General features: G+C 51.3%; 1 protein-coding gene across 1 annotated transcript in view; it reads left to right on the top strand.

Annotated features, from left to right (window-relative positions):
* Positions 1-855: 855 nt before the first annotated feature.
* LOC123990912 (altered inheritance of mitochondria protein 3-like) overlaps positions 856-17,007 on the top strand; it is a 41,219-nt gene continuing 25,067 nt past the window's right edge. Inside the window, exons 1-3 of the mRNA XM_046291930.1 lie at positions 856-946; positions 9,924-10,170; positions 10,213-10,627. Of these exons, the coding sequence (XP_046147886.1) occupies positions 856-946; positions 9,924-10,170; positions 10,213-10,627 (753 nt within the window). The remainder of the gene's footprint in view (positions 947-9,923; positions 10,171-10,212; positions 10,628-17,007) is intronic.

The following is a 17,007-nucleotide window of genomic DNA, read 5'->3' as shown; positions in this document are numbered from 1 at the left end:
TGTACTATAACACACTGGAGATGTACTATAACACACTGGAGATGTACTATAACACACTAGAGATGTACTATAACACTCTGGAGATGTACTATAACACACTGGAGATGTACTATAACACCCTGGATATGTACTATAACACTCTGGAGATGTACTATAACACCCTGGAGATGTACTATAACACACTGGAGATGTACTATAACACACTGGAGATGTACTATAACACACTGGAGATGTACTATAACACACTGGAGATGTACTATAACACACTGGAGATGTACTATAACACACTAGAGATGTACTATAACACTCTGGAGATGTACTATAACACACTGGAGATGTACTATAACACCCTGGATATGTACTATAACACTCTGGAGATGTACTATAACACACTGGAGATGTACTATAACACCCTGGATATGTACTATAACACACTGGAGATGTACTATAACACACTGGAGATGTACTATAACACCCTGGATATGTACTATAACACTCTGGAGATGTACTATAACACACTGGAGATGTACTATAACACACTGGAGATGTACTATAACACACTAGAGATGTACTATAACACTCTGGAGATGTACTATAACACACTGGAGATGTACTATAACACACTAGAGATGTACTATAACACTCTGGAGATGGCGACAGCCTCTCTTTCCTAGTTACGTTTATGCTTCAGGTAACTTGGAACCCACATTTTTCGGCATAGATGTGAATGCAGTCATTCCCCCTTAAAATCTGTATCCTATCCTGACCTGGCAAATAAGTAGATATTACCTTTCGCTCACTCCACATGAGCATCGCTCTTTGATAAGCAACTGTAAAGATTCCACCATCGCTGGCATGAGAATTACAGGCACCTTCCTTCCTGCCACCTTCCTGCTTCCCACAGGTTTCAATGCGTTCCAAGTAGAAGTAGAATCTCTCACCCTCTGTTAGCGCCACTGCAACATCTTTGTTCAGTGGAGATGTGTCCCTGGAGTGAAATGTTTGGCACAGACCTCTTATACACCTCTCTCTTTTCCCGTTGAAGTGAAATGTTGGTGCTGGGGGACACCAAGGACTGTTATCCGTCTATTAGCCAATGGTAACAGTCCTTGGTGTCTCCCAGCACCTCTATTAGCCAATGGTAACAGTCCTTGGTGTCTCCCAGCACCTCTATTAGCCAATGGTAACAGTCATTGGTGTCTCCCAGCACCTCTATTAGCCAATGGTAACAGTCCTTGGTGTCTCCCAGCACCTCTATTAGCCAATGGTAACAGTCATTGGTGTCCCCAGCACCTCTATTAGCCAATGGTAACAGACCAATAGAGGTCCAACAGACATTTATCACCATTTCCTTTTTAGAGACGACTTTCAAGGTAAAACAGGAAGTATAAGCATAACATTACGCCAGTTCACGGATGCAACTAAAGCTGAATCTGCTGTTATGGACGGACTAGAAGTGTCACGGTCTTTCAAAATCGAACCCGGAAGCAGACCAGGACAAGGAGAGTAGGAAGAAGGTGAGTATTTATTTACAAGTGAATGTGAATGGGTAGATATATCCAGGTGGTGTAGCGGGCAGCGGTGGTGAGTTGATGGGAGTAAATAGGTGGATCCAATGGGGTAGCGGAATCCTCCGACGACCAGGCGGGAATGGGGTAAATGATCCGGGTGAGTAACTGAAGACAGAACAAACGGAGGTCAGTTTAAGGCAAGCAATACGTAAAAAACAACAAAACAAATTCTATCCAACTTGAGGCTGATACTATGGTACAACATACTGTTCATGGCTAACGATCCGGCAGGGAATGGATGTCAGGTCCCGGCTTATGAAGAGGAGAGATGATGATCAGGACCAGGTGAGCAGATAGCTGATGGGATACAGGTGCGGGTAATCAGAACTCCCAACTGGCTACATTGCCCGGCAACCAGACAGGGTGCGTTCCAGGACGCCGGAAAAAACACTCCAGGACAGAACACAGGCAAAAAACAGACTCAGGAAACGGGATTCGTGACAAGAAGAGAATCAGTATGAGTGGTTCGGCTAAAGCAAAGCAAGTATACACTAAACACTATGCAAATCAGAAAATACTAGGCTAAGCCTTGAAACATACCGCAAAGCTAGCCAAAAGAATACACAATCATGTATTCTGAATCAAAGACACGTTTACCAATTATGCTAAACTTATTAGCTTTCCACCAAAGCTAACCGTTAACTAGCACGCTAATCGTTAGCTAGCACGCCAATCATTAGCTAGCACGCTAAACATTAGCTAGCATGCTAACCGTTAACTAGCACGCTAACCGTTAGCTAGCACGCTAAACATTAGCTAGCATGCTAACCGTTAGCTAGCTGCTCTGATTTCGTAGTTCAACGTCAATCACGAACGTTAGCAAGTAGCAAATAAGTATAAGGTGTCACGCCTGCTTCGGCTCCCTCTTCCTGGCGCTTCGGCTCCCTCTTCCTGGCGCTTCGGCTCCCTCTTCCTGGCGCTTCGGCTCCCTCTTCCTGGCGCTTCGGCTCCCTCTTCCTGGCGCTTCGGCTCCCTCTTCCTGGCGCTTCGGCTCCCTCTTCCTGGCGCTTCGAATTCCCATCATTACTCACACTCTGTCACCATCATTACGCTCCCTGTCACCATCATTACGCTCACCTGTCACCATCATTACTCACACCCTGTCACCATCATTACTCACACCTGTCACCATCATTACTCACACCCTGTCACCATCATTACTCTCACCTGTCACCATCATTACTCACACCCTGTCACCATCATTACTCACACCCTGTCACCATCATTACTCACACCTGTCACCATCATTACTCACACCCTGTCACCATCATTACTCACACCCTGTCACCATCATTACTCACACACTGTCACCATCATTACGCTCACCTGTCACCATCATTACTCACACCCTGTCACCATCATTACTCTCACCTGTCACCATCATTACTCACACCCTGTCACCATCATTACTCACACCCTGTCACCATCATTACTCACACCTGTCACCATCATTACTCACACCCTGTCACCATCATTACTCACACCCTGTCACCATCATTACTCACACCTGTCACCATCATTACGCTCACCTGTCACCATCATTACTCTCACCTGTCACCATCATTACTCACACCCTGTCACCATCATTACGCTCACCTGTCACCATCATTACGCTCACCTGTCACCATCATTACTCTCACCTGTCACCATCATTACTCACACCCTGTCACCATCATTACTCACACCCTGTCACCATCATTACTCACACCCTGTCACCATCATTACTCACACCCTGTCACCATCATTACTCACACCCTGTCACCATCATTACTCACACCCTGTCACCATCATTACTCACACCCTGTCACCATCATTACTCACACCCTGTCACCATCATTACTCACACCCTGTCACCATCATTACTCACACCCTGTCACCATCATTACTCTCACCTGTCACCATCATTACTCACACCCTGTCACCATCATTACTCTCACCTGTCACCATCATTAAGCATACCTGCCCTTCTTTGGACTCACCTGGACTCCATTACTTTGTTGATTGACCCTCCTATATCTGTCTTTTCCTCAGTTTGATCCCCGTGTCAGCATTATTGTTGTTATGTTATGTTTCAGACCCTTGTTTGTGTCATGTCAGGTATTTATTAAATGGTCACTCCCTTTACTTGCTTCTTGTCTCCCAGCATCAGTCCTTACAATGAGGTAGAAACATGAAAAGTAACAATTGCACATTCACAAAACATTTTTTTCTCCCATTTATGTCATGGACATCGTCACTGCATTATGGATATCAGTCAAATGACCTACGTGAGATAAGATTAATTAATAAAAATAAAGACAATAAGAACCTACATGGCTTAACCAATACACCAAATTCACATAAAAACATTTTTGTGGCAAAAACAGTTTCTTGCATGAAGGCCAACATCTGCAGCCATCCTCTTTTCCTTCGTGTTGCACAACTACTTTAGTGGTGATCAGGCTGAGACAGGCTTGCCAGGTCAATTTAAAGTGTATAGTAAATCTACACACAAAAATCCACATTTACAAGCCTGAAAACTAGCACAATTTCAGCAGATTACAGGGAAATTAATGTCTTAAAATATATATATATATATATATATATATATATGCTCTCTTGGTAATATAGAGGTAACATTTGAAACTTGCAAACTTGGCAACGGAAACCTTTCACCTACGGCAACGTTTTCAAAGTACCTCAATAAACCACAAAACTGCATACATGGCAACCCTGGCTGGAGATTTATCTCTGCAGCATGGGGGGGGGACTGTGTTGACCTGTGAAACGTTTGGTACTCTTGTGCACTCTGTAGTGGAGGGGAAGGGTTGGGGGAGATGGGGAGGAGAGAGAGGGGGTGGAGGAGATGGGGAGGAGAGAGGGGTGGAGAGATGGGGAGGAGAGGGTGGAGAGAGGAGTGGAGAGATGGGGAGGAGAGATGGGGAGGAGAGAGGGGTGGAGGAGATGGGGAGGAGAGAGGGGGGGAGAGAGGGGAGTGGAGAGATGGGGAGAGAGAGGGGAGGAGAGAGGGGGGGAGAGAGGGGTGGGAGAGAGGGGTGGAGAGAGGGAGTGGAGAGAGGGGGTGGAGAGAGGGGAGGGGGAGGAGAGAGGGGTGGAGAGAGGGAGTGGGGAGATGGGGAGGAGAGAGGGGGGGTGGAGAGATGGGGAGGAGAGAAGGGGAGGAGAGAGGGAGTGGAGGGGAAGGGTTGGGGAGAGATGGGGAGGAGAGAGGAGGTGGAGAGAGGGGTGGAGAGAGGGGGAGGAGAGAGGGGTGGAGAGAGGGGGAGGAGAGAGATGGGGAGGAGCGAGGGAGTGGAGAGAGGAGTGGAGAGATGGGGAGGAGAGAGGGGAGGAGAGATGGGGAGGAGAGAGGGAGTGGAGAGAGGGGTGGAGAGAGATGGGGAGTAGAGAGAGGGGTGGGGAGAGATGGGGAGGAGAGAGGGGGTGGAGCGAGATGGGGAGGAGAGAGGGGGTGGAGAGATGGGGAGGAGAGAGGGGGTGGAGAGAGGGGAAGGGTTGGGGAGAGATGGGGAGGAGAGAGGGGTGGAGAGAGGGGAGGAGAGAGGGGGAGGAGAGAGGGGGAGGAGAGATGGGGAGGAGAGAGGGAGTGGAGAGATAGGGAGGAGAGAGGGGTGGAGAGATGGGGAGGAGAGATGGGGAGGAGAGAGGGGGGGGAGGGGAGAGAGATGGGGGAGAGATGGGGAGGAGAGAGGGGGGTGGAGAGATGGGGAGGAGAGAGGGGGTGGGGAGAGATGGGGAGGATGGGGAGAGGGGGAGGGAGATGGGGAGAAGAGAGGGGGTGGAGAGATAGGGAGGAGAGGGGGTGGAGAGATGGGGAGGAGAGAGGGAGTGGAGGGGAAGGGTTGGGGAGAGATGGGGAGGAGAGAGGAGGTGGAGAGATGGGGAGGAGAGAGGGGGGTGGAGAGATGGGGAGGAGAGAGGGGGGAGAGGAGAGGGGGAGGGGAGGGAGAGGGGAGAGAGGGGGGAGAGATGGGGAGAGATGGGGAGGAGAGAGGGGGTGGAGAGATGGGGAGGAGAGAGGGGGTGGAGAGAGGGGGTGGAGAGAGGGGGGAGTGGAGATGGGGAGAAGAGAGGGGGTGGAGAGATAGGGAGGAGAGGGGGTGGAGAGATGGGGAGGAGAGAGGGAGTGGAGGGGAAGGGGAGGGGAGAGATGGGGAGGAGAGAGGAGGTGGAGAGATGGGGAGGAGAGAGGGGGTGGAGAGATGGGGAGGAGAGAGGGGGAGGGAGAGGAGAGGAGAGAGGGGGTGGGGAGAGATCGGGAGGGAGAGAGGGGGTGGAGAGATGGGGAGGAGAGAGGGGTGGAGAGAGGGGGTGGAGAGAGGGGGGAGAGAGGGGGAGAGAGGAGAGAGGGGGGTGGAGAGAGAGGAGAGGGGAGGAGAGAGGGGGGAGGGGGGAGAGATGGGGAGGGAGAGAGGGGGGGAGGAGAGGGAGTGGAGGGGGGAAGGGGGGAGGAGAGAGGGAGTGGGGAGAGATGATGGGGAGGAGAGAGGGGGTGGAGAGATAGGGAGGAGAGAGGGGGTGGAGAGATGGGGAGGAGAGAGGGGGGGTGGAGAGATGGGGAGGAGAGAGGGGGTGGAGAGATGGGGAGGAGAGAAGGGGAGGAGAGAGGGAGTGGAGGGGAAGGGTTGGGGAGAGATGGGGAGGAGAGAGGAGGTGGAGAGAGGGGTGGAGAGAGGGGGAGGAGAGAGGGGTGGAGAGAGGGGGAGGAGGGGAGAGAGATGGGGAGGAGCGCAGTCTGGAGTGGAGAGAGGGGCAGTGGAGAGATGGGGAGGAGAGCGCCAGAACCTTGGGGAGGAGAGATGGGGAGGAGAGAGGCACTTGTCAGTGGAGAGAGGGGTGGAGAGAGATGGGGAGTAGAGAGGGGTGGGGAGAGATGGGGAGGCCCTAGAGAGGGGGGCTCCCGAGAGATGGGGAGGAGAGAGGGGGTGGAGAGAGGGGATGCAAGGGTTGGGGAGAGATGGGGAGGAGAGAGAGGGGGAGGAGAGAGGGGGTGGAGAGAGGGGGGAGGAGAGAGGGGGAGGAGAGAGGGGGAGGAGAGAGGGGGGGGGGAGGAGAGAGGGAGTGGAGAGATAGGGAGGAGAGAGGGGGGTGGAGAGATGGGGAGGAGAGAGGGGGAGGAGAGAGGGGTGGAGGGGAAGGGTTGGGGAGATGATGGGGAGGAGGAGAGTGGGGGGTGGAGAGATATGGAGGAGAGAGGGGGTGGAGAGATGGGGAGGAGAGAGGGGTGGAGAGATGGGGAGATGGGGAGAGAGGGGGTGGAGAGATGGGGAGGAGAGAGGGGGAGGGGAGATGGGGAGAAGAGAGGGGGTGGAGAGATAGGGAGGAGAGGGGTGGAGAGATGGGGAGGAGAGAGGGGAGTGGAGGGGAAGGGGGAGTGGGGAGAGATGGGGAGGAGAGAGGAGGTGGAGAGATGGGGAGGAGAGAGGGGGTGGAGAGATGGGGAGGAGAGAGGGGGAGGAGAGAGGAGAGGAGAGAGGGGGTGGGGAGAGATCGGGAGGAGAGAGGGGGTGGAGAGATGGGGAGGAGAGAGGGGGTGGAGAGAGGGGGTGGAGAGAGGGTGGAGAGAGGGGTGGAGAGAGATGGGGAGGAGAGAGGGGTGGGGAGAGATGGGGAGGAGAGAGGGGGAGGAGAGAGGGAGTGGAGGGGGGTGGAAGGGGGGGGAGAGATGGGGAGGAGAGAGGGGTGGAGAGAGGGGGTGGAGAGATGGGGAGGAGAGAGGGGGTGGAGAGATGGGGAGGAGAGAGGGGGTGGAGAGATGGGGAGGAGAGAGGGGGGGAGGGGAGATGGGGAGAAGAGAGGGGGTGGAGAGATAGGGAGGAGAGGGGGTGGAGAGATGGGGGGAGGAGAGAGGGAGTGGAGGGGAAGGGTTGGGGAGAGATGGGGAGGAGAGAGGAGGTGGAGAGATGGGGAGGAGAGAGGGGTGGAGAGATGGGGAGGAGAGAGGGGGAGGAGAGAGGAGGGAGAGAGAGGGGTGGGGAGAGATCGGGAGGAGAGAGGGGGTGGAGAGATGGGGAGGAGAGAGGGGTGGAGAGATGGGGAGGAGAGAGGGGGTGGAGAGAGGGGTGGAGAGGGGGGTGGAGAGAGAGGGGTGGGGAGAGGGGGAGAGAGATGGGGAGGAGAGAGGGGGTGGAGAGATGGGGAGGAGAGAGGGGGAGAGGGGAGAGATGGGGAGGGAGAGAGGGGGGTGGAGAGATGGAGAGGAGAGAGGGGGAGGAGAGGGGGTGGAGAGATGGAGAGGAGAGAGGGGGTGGGGAGAGATGGGGAGGAGAGGGGGGATGGGGAGAGATGGGGAGGGGAGGAGAGAGGGGAGGGAGAGATGGGGAGGAGAGAGGGGTGGAGAGATGGAGAGGGAGATGGGGAGGAGAGAGGGGGAGGAGAGAGAGGGGGGGAGAGATGGGGAGGAGAGAGGGGGTGGAGAGATGGGGAGGAGAGAGGGGGTGGAGAGGGGAGGGAGGGTGGAAAGATGGGGAGGGGAGGAGGGGGTGGAGAGAGATGGGGAGGAGAGAGGGGGTGGGGAGAGATGGGGAGGAGGGAGGGGGTGGAGAGATGGAGAGGAGAGAGGGGGTGGAGAGATGGAGAGGAGAGAGGGGGTGGAGAGAGGGGGTGGAGAGAGGGGAAGGGTTGGGGAGAGATGGGGAGGAGGAGAGAGGGGTGGAGAGAGATGGGGAGGAGAGAGGGGGAGGGGAGGAGAGGGGTGGAGAGAGGGGGAGGAGAGAGGGGTGGGGAGAGAGGAGAGAGAGATGGGGAGGAGAGAGGGGTGGAGGAGATGGGGAGGAGGGAGAGGGGGGTGGAGAGATGGGGAGGAGGAGAGGAGAGATGGGAGGAGAGGGGGTGGAGAGATGGGGAGGAGAGAGGGGTGGAGAGATGGGGAGGAGAGAGGGGGGGAGGGAGATGGGGAGGAGAGAGGGGTGGAGAGATGGGGAGGAGAGAGGGGGTGGAGAGAGGGGGAGGAGAGAGGGGGTGGAGAGATGGGGAGGAGAGAGGGGTGGAGAGAGGGGTGGAGAGAGGGAGGAGAGAGGGGGTGGAGAGATGGGGAGGAGAGGGGGTGGGGAGAGATGGGGAGGGGAAGGGTTGGGGAGAGATGGGGAGGAGAGAGGAGGTGGAGAGAGGGGTGGAGAGATGGGTGGAGAGATGGGGAGGAGAGATGGGGAGGAGAGAGGGGAGGGGGGAGAGGGGGGAGGGTTGGGGAGAGATGGGGAGGAGAGAGGGGAGGGAGGAGAGAGGGGGTGGAGAGATGGGGAGGAGAGAGGGGGTGGAGAGAGGGAGAGTGGAAAGATGGGGAGGAGAGAGGGGGTGGAGAGAGATGGGGAGGAGAGAGGGGTGGAGAGAGGGGGAGGAGAGAGGGGTGGAGAGAGGAGAGAGAGATGGGGAGGAGAGGGGGTGGAGGAGATGGGGAGGAGAGAGGGGTGGAGAGAGGAGAGAGAGATGGGGTGGAGGAGAGGGGGATGGGGAGAGATGGGGAGGGGAGAGAGGGGTGGAGAGAGGGGGAGAGAGAGATGGGGAGGAGAGGGGGAGGGGGGGTGGAGAGATGGGGAGGAGAGAGGGGTGGAGAGGAGAGAGAGAGGAGATGGGGATGGAGAGAGAGGGGTGGAGAGATGGGGAGGGGAGAGAGAGGGAGGAGAGAGGGAGGAGAGAGGGGGAGGAGAGAGGAGAGGAGAGAGGAGAGGGGAGGAGAGACAGGCAGACAGACAGACAGACAGACAGACAGACAGACAGACAGACAGACAGACAGACAGACAGACAGACAGACAGACAGACAGACAGACAGACAGACAGACAGACAGACAGACAGACAGACAGACAGACAGACAGACAGACAGACAGGAAATAGACTAAATGACTTGGTGTGGGGTCAGAGGGTCAGTGGAACAGTAATTTGGACAGACACTCACATAGATAACGAGATTTCATCATGTTCTTTTCAACGCTTATTATAAAAAACAGTCTCCATTCCCACCCCTCCCTCATACCCTGTCTTATCTTCCAGCCAGGTAAATGAGAGCGTCTCGGTGCACATTGGGTTTGACATTTGCCAGTATTTGTTCTCCTGCTACATTAGTTAAATAATGAGTTTGAGTTAAATAATGATTTTGAGTTTCTTCGTCTGGTCTGAATAGATAGGATGCTGATAGTGTTAAATTATAATCTTCCATCACATCTAAGCCAATATGACACCAATGTCTATGAAACTTCGCAAGTTAACTTGATTGGAGGTAAACAACATACTCCCCACCTCTCATCAATTCAACAACAACAAAAACATACTGGAATTATTATTATTATTATTATTGTATTTTTGGTGCTGATTTTACCCCATTTTTTCTCCTAATTTCCATTTTTGTCTCCTCAAAGTCACTCATCCTCCGAAACGTGATCAACCAAACCTCCTTAACACCCGTCTGCTTCACCCCGGAAACCAGCTGCACCGTCGGAGGAAACCCTGTTTAATAACTGACAACCAGCAGGCGCCCGGCTACAAGGAGTCGAGGTCAACCAGCAGGCGCCCGGCACAAGGAGTCGAGGTCAACCAGCAGGCGCCAGCTGCACAAGGAGTCGAGGTCAACCAGCAGGCGCCCGCCAGGAGTCGAAACCAGCAGGCGCCCGTTTAATAACTGACAACCAGCAGGCGCCCGGCTACAAGGAGTCGAGGTCAACCAGCAGGCGCCCGGCACAAGGAGTCGAGGTCAACCAGCAGGCGCCCGGCACAAGGAGTCGAGGTCAACCAGCAGGCGCCCGGCCACAAGGAGTCGAGGTCAACCAGCAGGCGCCCGGCCACAAGGAGTCGAGGTCAACCAGCAGGCGCCCGCCACAAGGAGTCGAGGTCAACCAGCAGGCGCCCGCCACAAGGAGTCGAGGTCAACCAGCAGGCGCCCGGCCCGCCACAAGGAGTCGAGGTCAACCAGCAGGCGCCCCCGCCACAAGGAGTCGAGGTCAACCAGCAGGCCCCCCCGCCACAAGGAGTCGAGGTCAGTCCAGCAGGCGCCCGGCCCGGCCACAAGGAGTCTCCCCCGGCACAAGGCCAAAGCAGGCGCCCCCACAAGGCCAAAGCCCTCGAGGTCCCAGCAGGCGCCCGGCCAAACCCCCCCCTCCCGGCCAAACCCCCTCTCCCCCGGCCAAACCCCCTCCCTCCCCCCCCGAGGCCAAACCCTCTCCCCCGGCCAAACCCTCTCCCCCCCTCTCCCTCCCGCCAAACCCTCCCTCCCGGCCAAACCCTCTCCCCCCCGCCAAACCCTCCCTCCCGGCCAAACCCTCTCCCCCCGGCCAAACCCTCTCCCCCGGCCAAACCCTCTCCCCCCCGGCCAAACCCTCCCCTAACCCGGAAAACGCCGCACTATGGGGAACCGGTCACGGCCGGTTGTGACACAGCCTGGGATCGAACAAGCAAATCTTGCTTATATAAATAAAAAATAAAGCTTGAAAAGGGAGTTGAATGGGATAATGTCTTCGTGTTATGTGCGAAGAATCCAATTTTTTCCTTGTGGTACAAACCCCATTGTCTAAAAGTATGAAGTTTGAGAAGGTTTTATTCCTAAGTACCCTGCCAACAATAGACCTGTACTACTGTCCTACTGTCCTACTGTACTACTGTCCTACTGTCCTACTGTCCTACTGTCCTACTGTACTACTACTGTACTACTGTCCTACTGTACTACTACTGTACTACTACTGTACTACTGTACTACTACTGTACTACTGTACTACTACTGTACTACTACTGTACTACTGTACTACTGTCCTACTGTACTACTACTGTACTACTGTACTACTGTACTACTACTGTACTACTGTACTACTGTACTACTACTGTACTACTGTACTACTACTGTACTACTACTGTACTACTACTGTCCTACTGTACTACTGTACTACTACTGTACTACTGTCCTACTGTACTACTACTGCACTACTGTACTACTGTCCTACTGTACTACTACTGTACTACTACTGTCCTACTGTACTACTGTCCTACTGTACTACTGTACTACTGTACTACTACTGTACTACTACTGTACTACTGTACTACTGTCCTACTGTACTACTACTGTACTACTGTCCTACTGTACTACTACTGTACTACTACTGTACTACTGTACTACTGTCACATACACATGTACTACTGCTTGTACTAGTTCTGTGATAACCAACAAGTAATCTAACTGTACACAGTGTAAGGGGATAAGGAATATGTACATAAGGATATATGAATGAGTGATGGTACAGAGCAGCATACAGTAGATGGTATCGAGTACAGTATATACATATGAGATGAGTGTGTAGATAAAGTAAACAAAGTGGCATAGTTAAAGTGGCTAGTGATACATGTGTTACATAAGGATGCAGTCGATGTTGTAGAGTACAGTATATACATATGTATATGAGATGAATAATGTAGGGTAAGTACTACTACTGTACTACTGTACTACTACTGTACTACTGTCCTACTGTACTACTGTACTACTACTGTACTACTGTCCAACTGTACTACTGTCCTACTGTACTACTACTGTACTACTGTACTACTGTCCTACTGTCCTACTGTCCTACTGTCCTACTGTACTACTGTCCTACTGTACTACTGTAGTAGGTCAAAGTTATGTGGTGGAAAACTTTACTTGAGGGTGACATAGGAATTGTGGATCTCGTGAATTTATTTTCTTTTTTTGGCTTCAGACCAATGCAGATCATAGCTGTTCTCTCCCTCGCTCCCTCTCTCTCTCGCTCTCTTCCCTCCTCTCCCTCGCTCTCTCATTCTCTCTCTTCCCCTCCTCTCTCTCTCTCTCTCACTCCCTCTCTCTCTCACTCTCTTCCCCTCCTCTCCCTCTCTCACTCGCTCTCTTCCCTCCTCTCCCTCGCTCTCTTCCCCTCCTCTCACTCGCTCTCTCATTCTCTCTCTTCCCCTCCTCTCTCACTCTCTCTGTCTCTCTCTCGCTCTCTTCCCTTCCTCTCCCTCACTCTCTCACTCTCTCTCTTCCCCTCCTCTCTCACTCTCTGTCTCTCTCTCGCTCTCTTCCCCTCCTCTCCCTCTCTCACTCTCTCTCGCTCTCTTCCCTCCTCTCCCTCGCTCTCTTCCCCTATTCTCTCTCTCTCTCTCTCTCTCTCTCTCTCTCTCTCTCTCTCTCTCTCTCTCTCTCTCTCTCTCTCTCTCTCTCTCTCTCTCTCTCTCTCTCTCTCTCTCTCTCTCTCTCTCTCTCTCTCTCTCTCTCTCGCCTGTGTAGTTAAATAGTGGATTAGGAGTGTGTAATGAGAACTGTCAGTCTGTTCCCATGGTGATAATGGAGTTCAGAGGTGGATGACATTGTCTCAATCATAATGGAATTACACATACACCTGTTAGAGAGAGAGAGATGGGAGAGACGGCGATGGAGGAGGAAGGAGCGAGGGGGAGGGAGGAGGAGGGAGTGAGGGGGAGGGAGGAGGGAACGAGAGGTAGGGAGTGAGGGGAGGGAGTGAGGAGGAGGGAGTGAGGGGGAGGGAGGAGGAGGGAAGAGGAGGGAGTGATGGAGAGGGAGGTGGGGGGAGTGAGCAGGAGGGAGGAGGAGGGAGTGATGGGGAGGGAAGAGGAGGGAGTGATGGGGAGGGAAGAGGAGGGAGTGAGGGGAAGGGAAGAGGAGGGAGTGAGGGGGAGGGAGGAGGAGGGAGTGATGGGGTGGGAAGAGGAGGGAGTGAGGGGGAGGGAAGAGGAGGGAGTGATGGGGAGGGAAGAGGAGGTAGTGAGGGGAAGGGAAGAGGAGGGAGTGAGGAGGAGACACACACACACAAGGAGGATAAGACACACACACACACACAGAGGATAAGACATACGCACACATTCAGGAACACACACACACAAGGACACACACACAAACACACACACACAAGGAGGATAAGACACACACACACACACAGAGGATAAGACATACGCACACATTCAGGAAGGATAAGACACACACAAATACAATTTGATTTGATAAGACACACGCACACACACACGGAGGATAAGACATACACACACATACAGGTAGGATAAGACACACACACATACAATTTGATTTGATAAGACACACGCACACACACAGGGAGGATAAGCTAGCTCGATGGAAAATGCAGAGGTTCATTTAGTAGCTAGCTACTAATTTTTGTTCAGCCTCCTCTCCCCACAGTGTGACTTTGCCACTTGTGTGTCCTGTGGGTGTTAGTGTGTATGTGTATACTTCCTGTGTGTTTGTGTGTGGAGAATACAGAGGTTTATTTAGTAGCTAGCTAGATAGATGGAGAATGCAGAGGTTCATATACTAGCTAGCTAGCTAGGTGGAGAATGCAGAGGTTCATCTAGTAGCTAGCTAGACGGAGATTTTTTTCTTCATTTTATTTCACTTTTATTTAACCAGGTAAGCTAGTTGAGAACAAGTTCTCATTTGCAACTGCGACCTGGCCAAGATAAAGCATAGCAGTGTGAACAGACAACACAGAGTTACACATGGAGTAAACAATTAACAAGTCAATAACACAGAGAATGCAGAGGTTCATATAGTAGCTTGCTAGCTAGACGGAGAATGCAGAGGTTAATTTAGTAGCTTGCTAGCTAGGTGGAGAATGCAGAGGTTCATATAGTAGCTTGCTAGCTAGACGGAGAATGCAGAGGTTAATTTTAATGAGTGCATTTCACTAGTTTGCATCATCTAACAGTAAAACCACAGCAAAGGTTTTCCTGCAAGCTTTGGCTTCGAATCACGACACTCTGTTTTTAGTTTTTAATTCAGTTTTTTATTTTCTCATTTTCAACTGCGACCTGGCAGTTGACACAGAGTTACACATGGAATAAACAAGCATACAGTCAATATCACAATAGGAAAAAAATATATATACAGTGTGTGCAAATGAGGTAAGATAAGGGAGGTAAGGCAATAAAAATGCCGTAGTGGCAAAGTAATTACAATTTAGCAATTAAACACTGGAGTGATAGATGTGCAGAAGATGAATGTGCAAGTAGAGATACTGGGGTGCAAAGGAGCAACAAAAATAAAAAAAATAAAAAAATAACAATATGGGGATGAAATAGTTGGATGGGCTATTTACAGATGGGCTATGTACAGATGGGGTATTTACAGATAGGCAATGTACAGATGGGTTATTTACAGATGGGCTATGTACAGATGGGCTATTTACAGATGGGCTATTTACAGATGGACTATGTACAGATGACTATGTACAGATGGGCTGTGTACAGATGGGCTGTGTACAGATGGGCTATGTACAGATGAGATATTTACAGATGGGCTAGATGGGCTATTTACAGATGGGCTATTTACAGATGGGATATTTACAGATGGGCTATGTACAGATGGGCTATTTACAGATGGGCTATTTACAGATGGGCTATGTACAGATGCAGGGATCTGTGAGCTGCTCTGACAGCTGATGCTTCATTGATGCACCCATTCCGTTAGCGGGATAATTTTCGTCAACATCCACTGAATTGCAGAGCGATTCAAATTACTAAAAATATATAATTTTCATGAAATCACAAGTGCAATATAGCAAAACACAGCGTAGCTTGTTGTTAATCCACCTGGCGTTTCAGATTTCAATAAAGCTTTTCGGCTGAAAGCATACCAAGCGTTTATGTAAGAACATCTCTCTCAGCAGACAAAATATTACAAACAGCTAGCAGCCAGGTAAATTGGTCACGAAAGTCAGAAAAGTAATGAAATGAATCACTTACCTCTGATGATCTTCGGATGTTTGCACTCACGAGACTCCCAGTTACTCAATAAATGTTCCTTTTGTTCCATAAAGATTATTTTTACATCCAAAATACTTCCATTTGGTTGGCGCGTTATGTTCAGAAATCCACAGGCTCGAGCGGTCAAGACCGGGCAGACGAAAATTTCAAATAGTATCCGTAAAGTTCGTAGAAACATGTCAAACGTTTTTTTTTATAATCAATCCTCAGGTTGTTTTTACAATATATAATTGATAATATTTCAACCGGACAGTTGCTTCTCCAATAGGAGAGAGAGAGAAAATATCTGCTCCAAGCTGTTGCGCATGCAAAACGCTGCTGGCACCCAGCTATGCACTGACGTGATGTGATCTTTCTCGTTCATTTTTCAAAATAAAAGCCTGAAACTATGTCTAAAGACTGTTCACACCATGTGGAAGCATGAAAAGGAATCTGGTTGATATCCCTTTAAATGGAATGAAGGCATGCTATGTAACAGAGAGCTTTCAGGAAAAACAGCACTTCCTAGCTGGATTTTCCTCAGGTTTTCACCTGCAATATCAGTTCTGTTTTGCTCACAGACAATATTATGACAGTTTTGGAAACTTTAGACTGTTTTCTATCCTAATCTGACAAGTATATGCATATTCTAGATTCTGTGCCTGAGAAATAGGCCGTTTCATTTGGGTACTTTTTTCATCCAAACATCAAAATACTGCCCCCTACACTCTACAAGTTAAAGTTAGTGAGAGAGATGAGTCTCCAGCTTCAGTGATTTTTGAAATTTGTTCCAGTCATTGGCAGCAGAGACCTGGAAGGAAAGGCGACCAAAGGAGGAATAGGCTTTGGGGATGACCAGTGAGATATACCTGCTGGAGCATGTGCTGCAGGTGGGTGTTGCTATGGTGACCAGTGAGCTGAGATAAGGAGGAGCTTTACCTAGCAAAGACTTGTAGATGACCTGGAGCCACGGAAGGAGAGTTGAATAGCATTGAAGCTCGTCTGGAGGTTAGTTAACACAGTGTCCAAAGAAGGGCCAGAAGTATACAGAATGGTGTTGTCCGCATAGAGGTGGATCAGAGACTCACCAGCAGCAAGAGCGACCTCATTGATGTATACAGAGAAGAGAGTCGGCCCGAGAATTGAACCCTGTGGCACCCCCATAGAGACTGCCAGAGGTACGGACAATAGTTCCTCCGATTTGACACACTGAACTCTATCAGAGAAGTAGTTGGTAAACCAGGCGAGGCAATCGTTTGAGGAACCAAGGCTGTTGAGTCTGCCAATAAGAATGTGGTGATTGACAGAGTCGAAAGCCTTGGCCAGATCAATGAATACGGCTGCCCAGTATTGTCTTTTATCGATGGCGGTTAGGATATCGTTTTGGACCTTGAGCGTAGCTGAGGTGCACATATGACCAGCTCGGAAACCGGATTGCATAGCAGAGAAGGTACGGTGGGATTCTAAATGGTAGGTGATCTGTTTGTTAACTTGGCTTCTGAAGACCTTAGAAAGACAGGGTAGAATAGATATAGGTCTGTAACAGTTTGGGTCGAGAGTGTCTCCCCCTTTGGAGAGGAGGATGACCTTCGGCAGGTTTCCAGACGACACAACAGAGTGGTTGAACAGGTTAGTAATAGGGGTTGCAACAATTTTGCCAGATAATTTTAGAAAGAAAGGGTCCAGATTTTGTAGCCCGGCTGATATGTAGGAGTCCAGATTTTTCAGCTCTTT

The sequence above is a fragment of the Oncorhynchus gorbuscha genome, linkage group LG02 (assembly GCF_021184085.1).
Source record: "Oncorhynchus gorbuscha isolate QuinsamMale2020 ecotype Even-year linkage group LG02, OgorEven_v1.0, whole genome shotgun sequence".
NCBI lineage: Eukaryota > Metazoa > Chordata > Actinopteri > Salmoniformes > Salmonidae > Oncorhynchus > Oncorhynchus gorbuscha.
The sequence above is the reverse complement of the archived record's forward strand: the minus strand, read 5'-3'. Positions and strand labels throughout refer to the sequence as shown.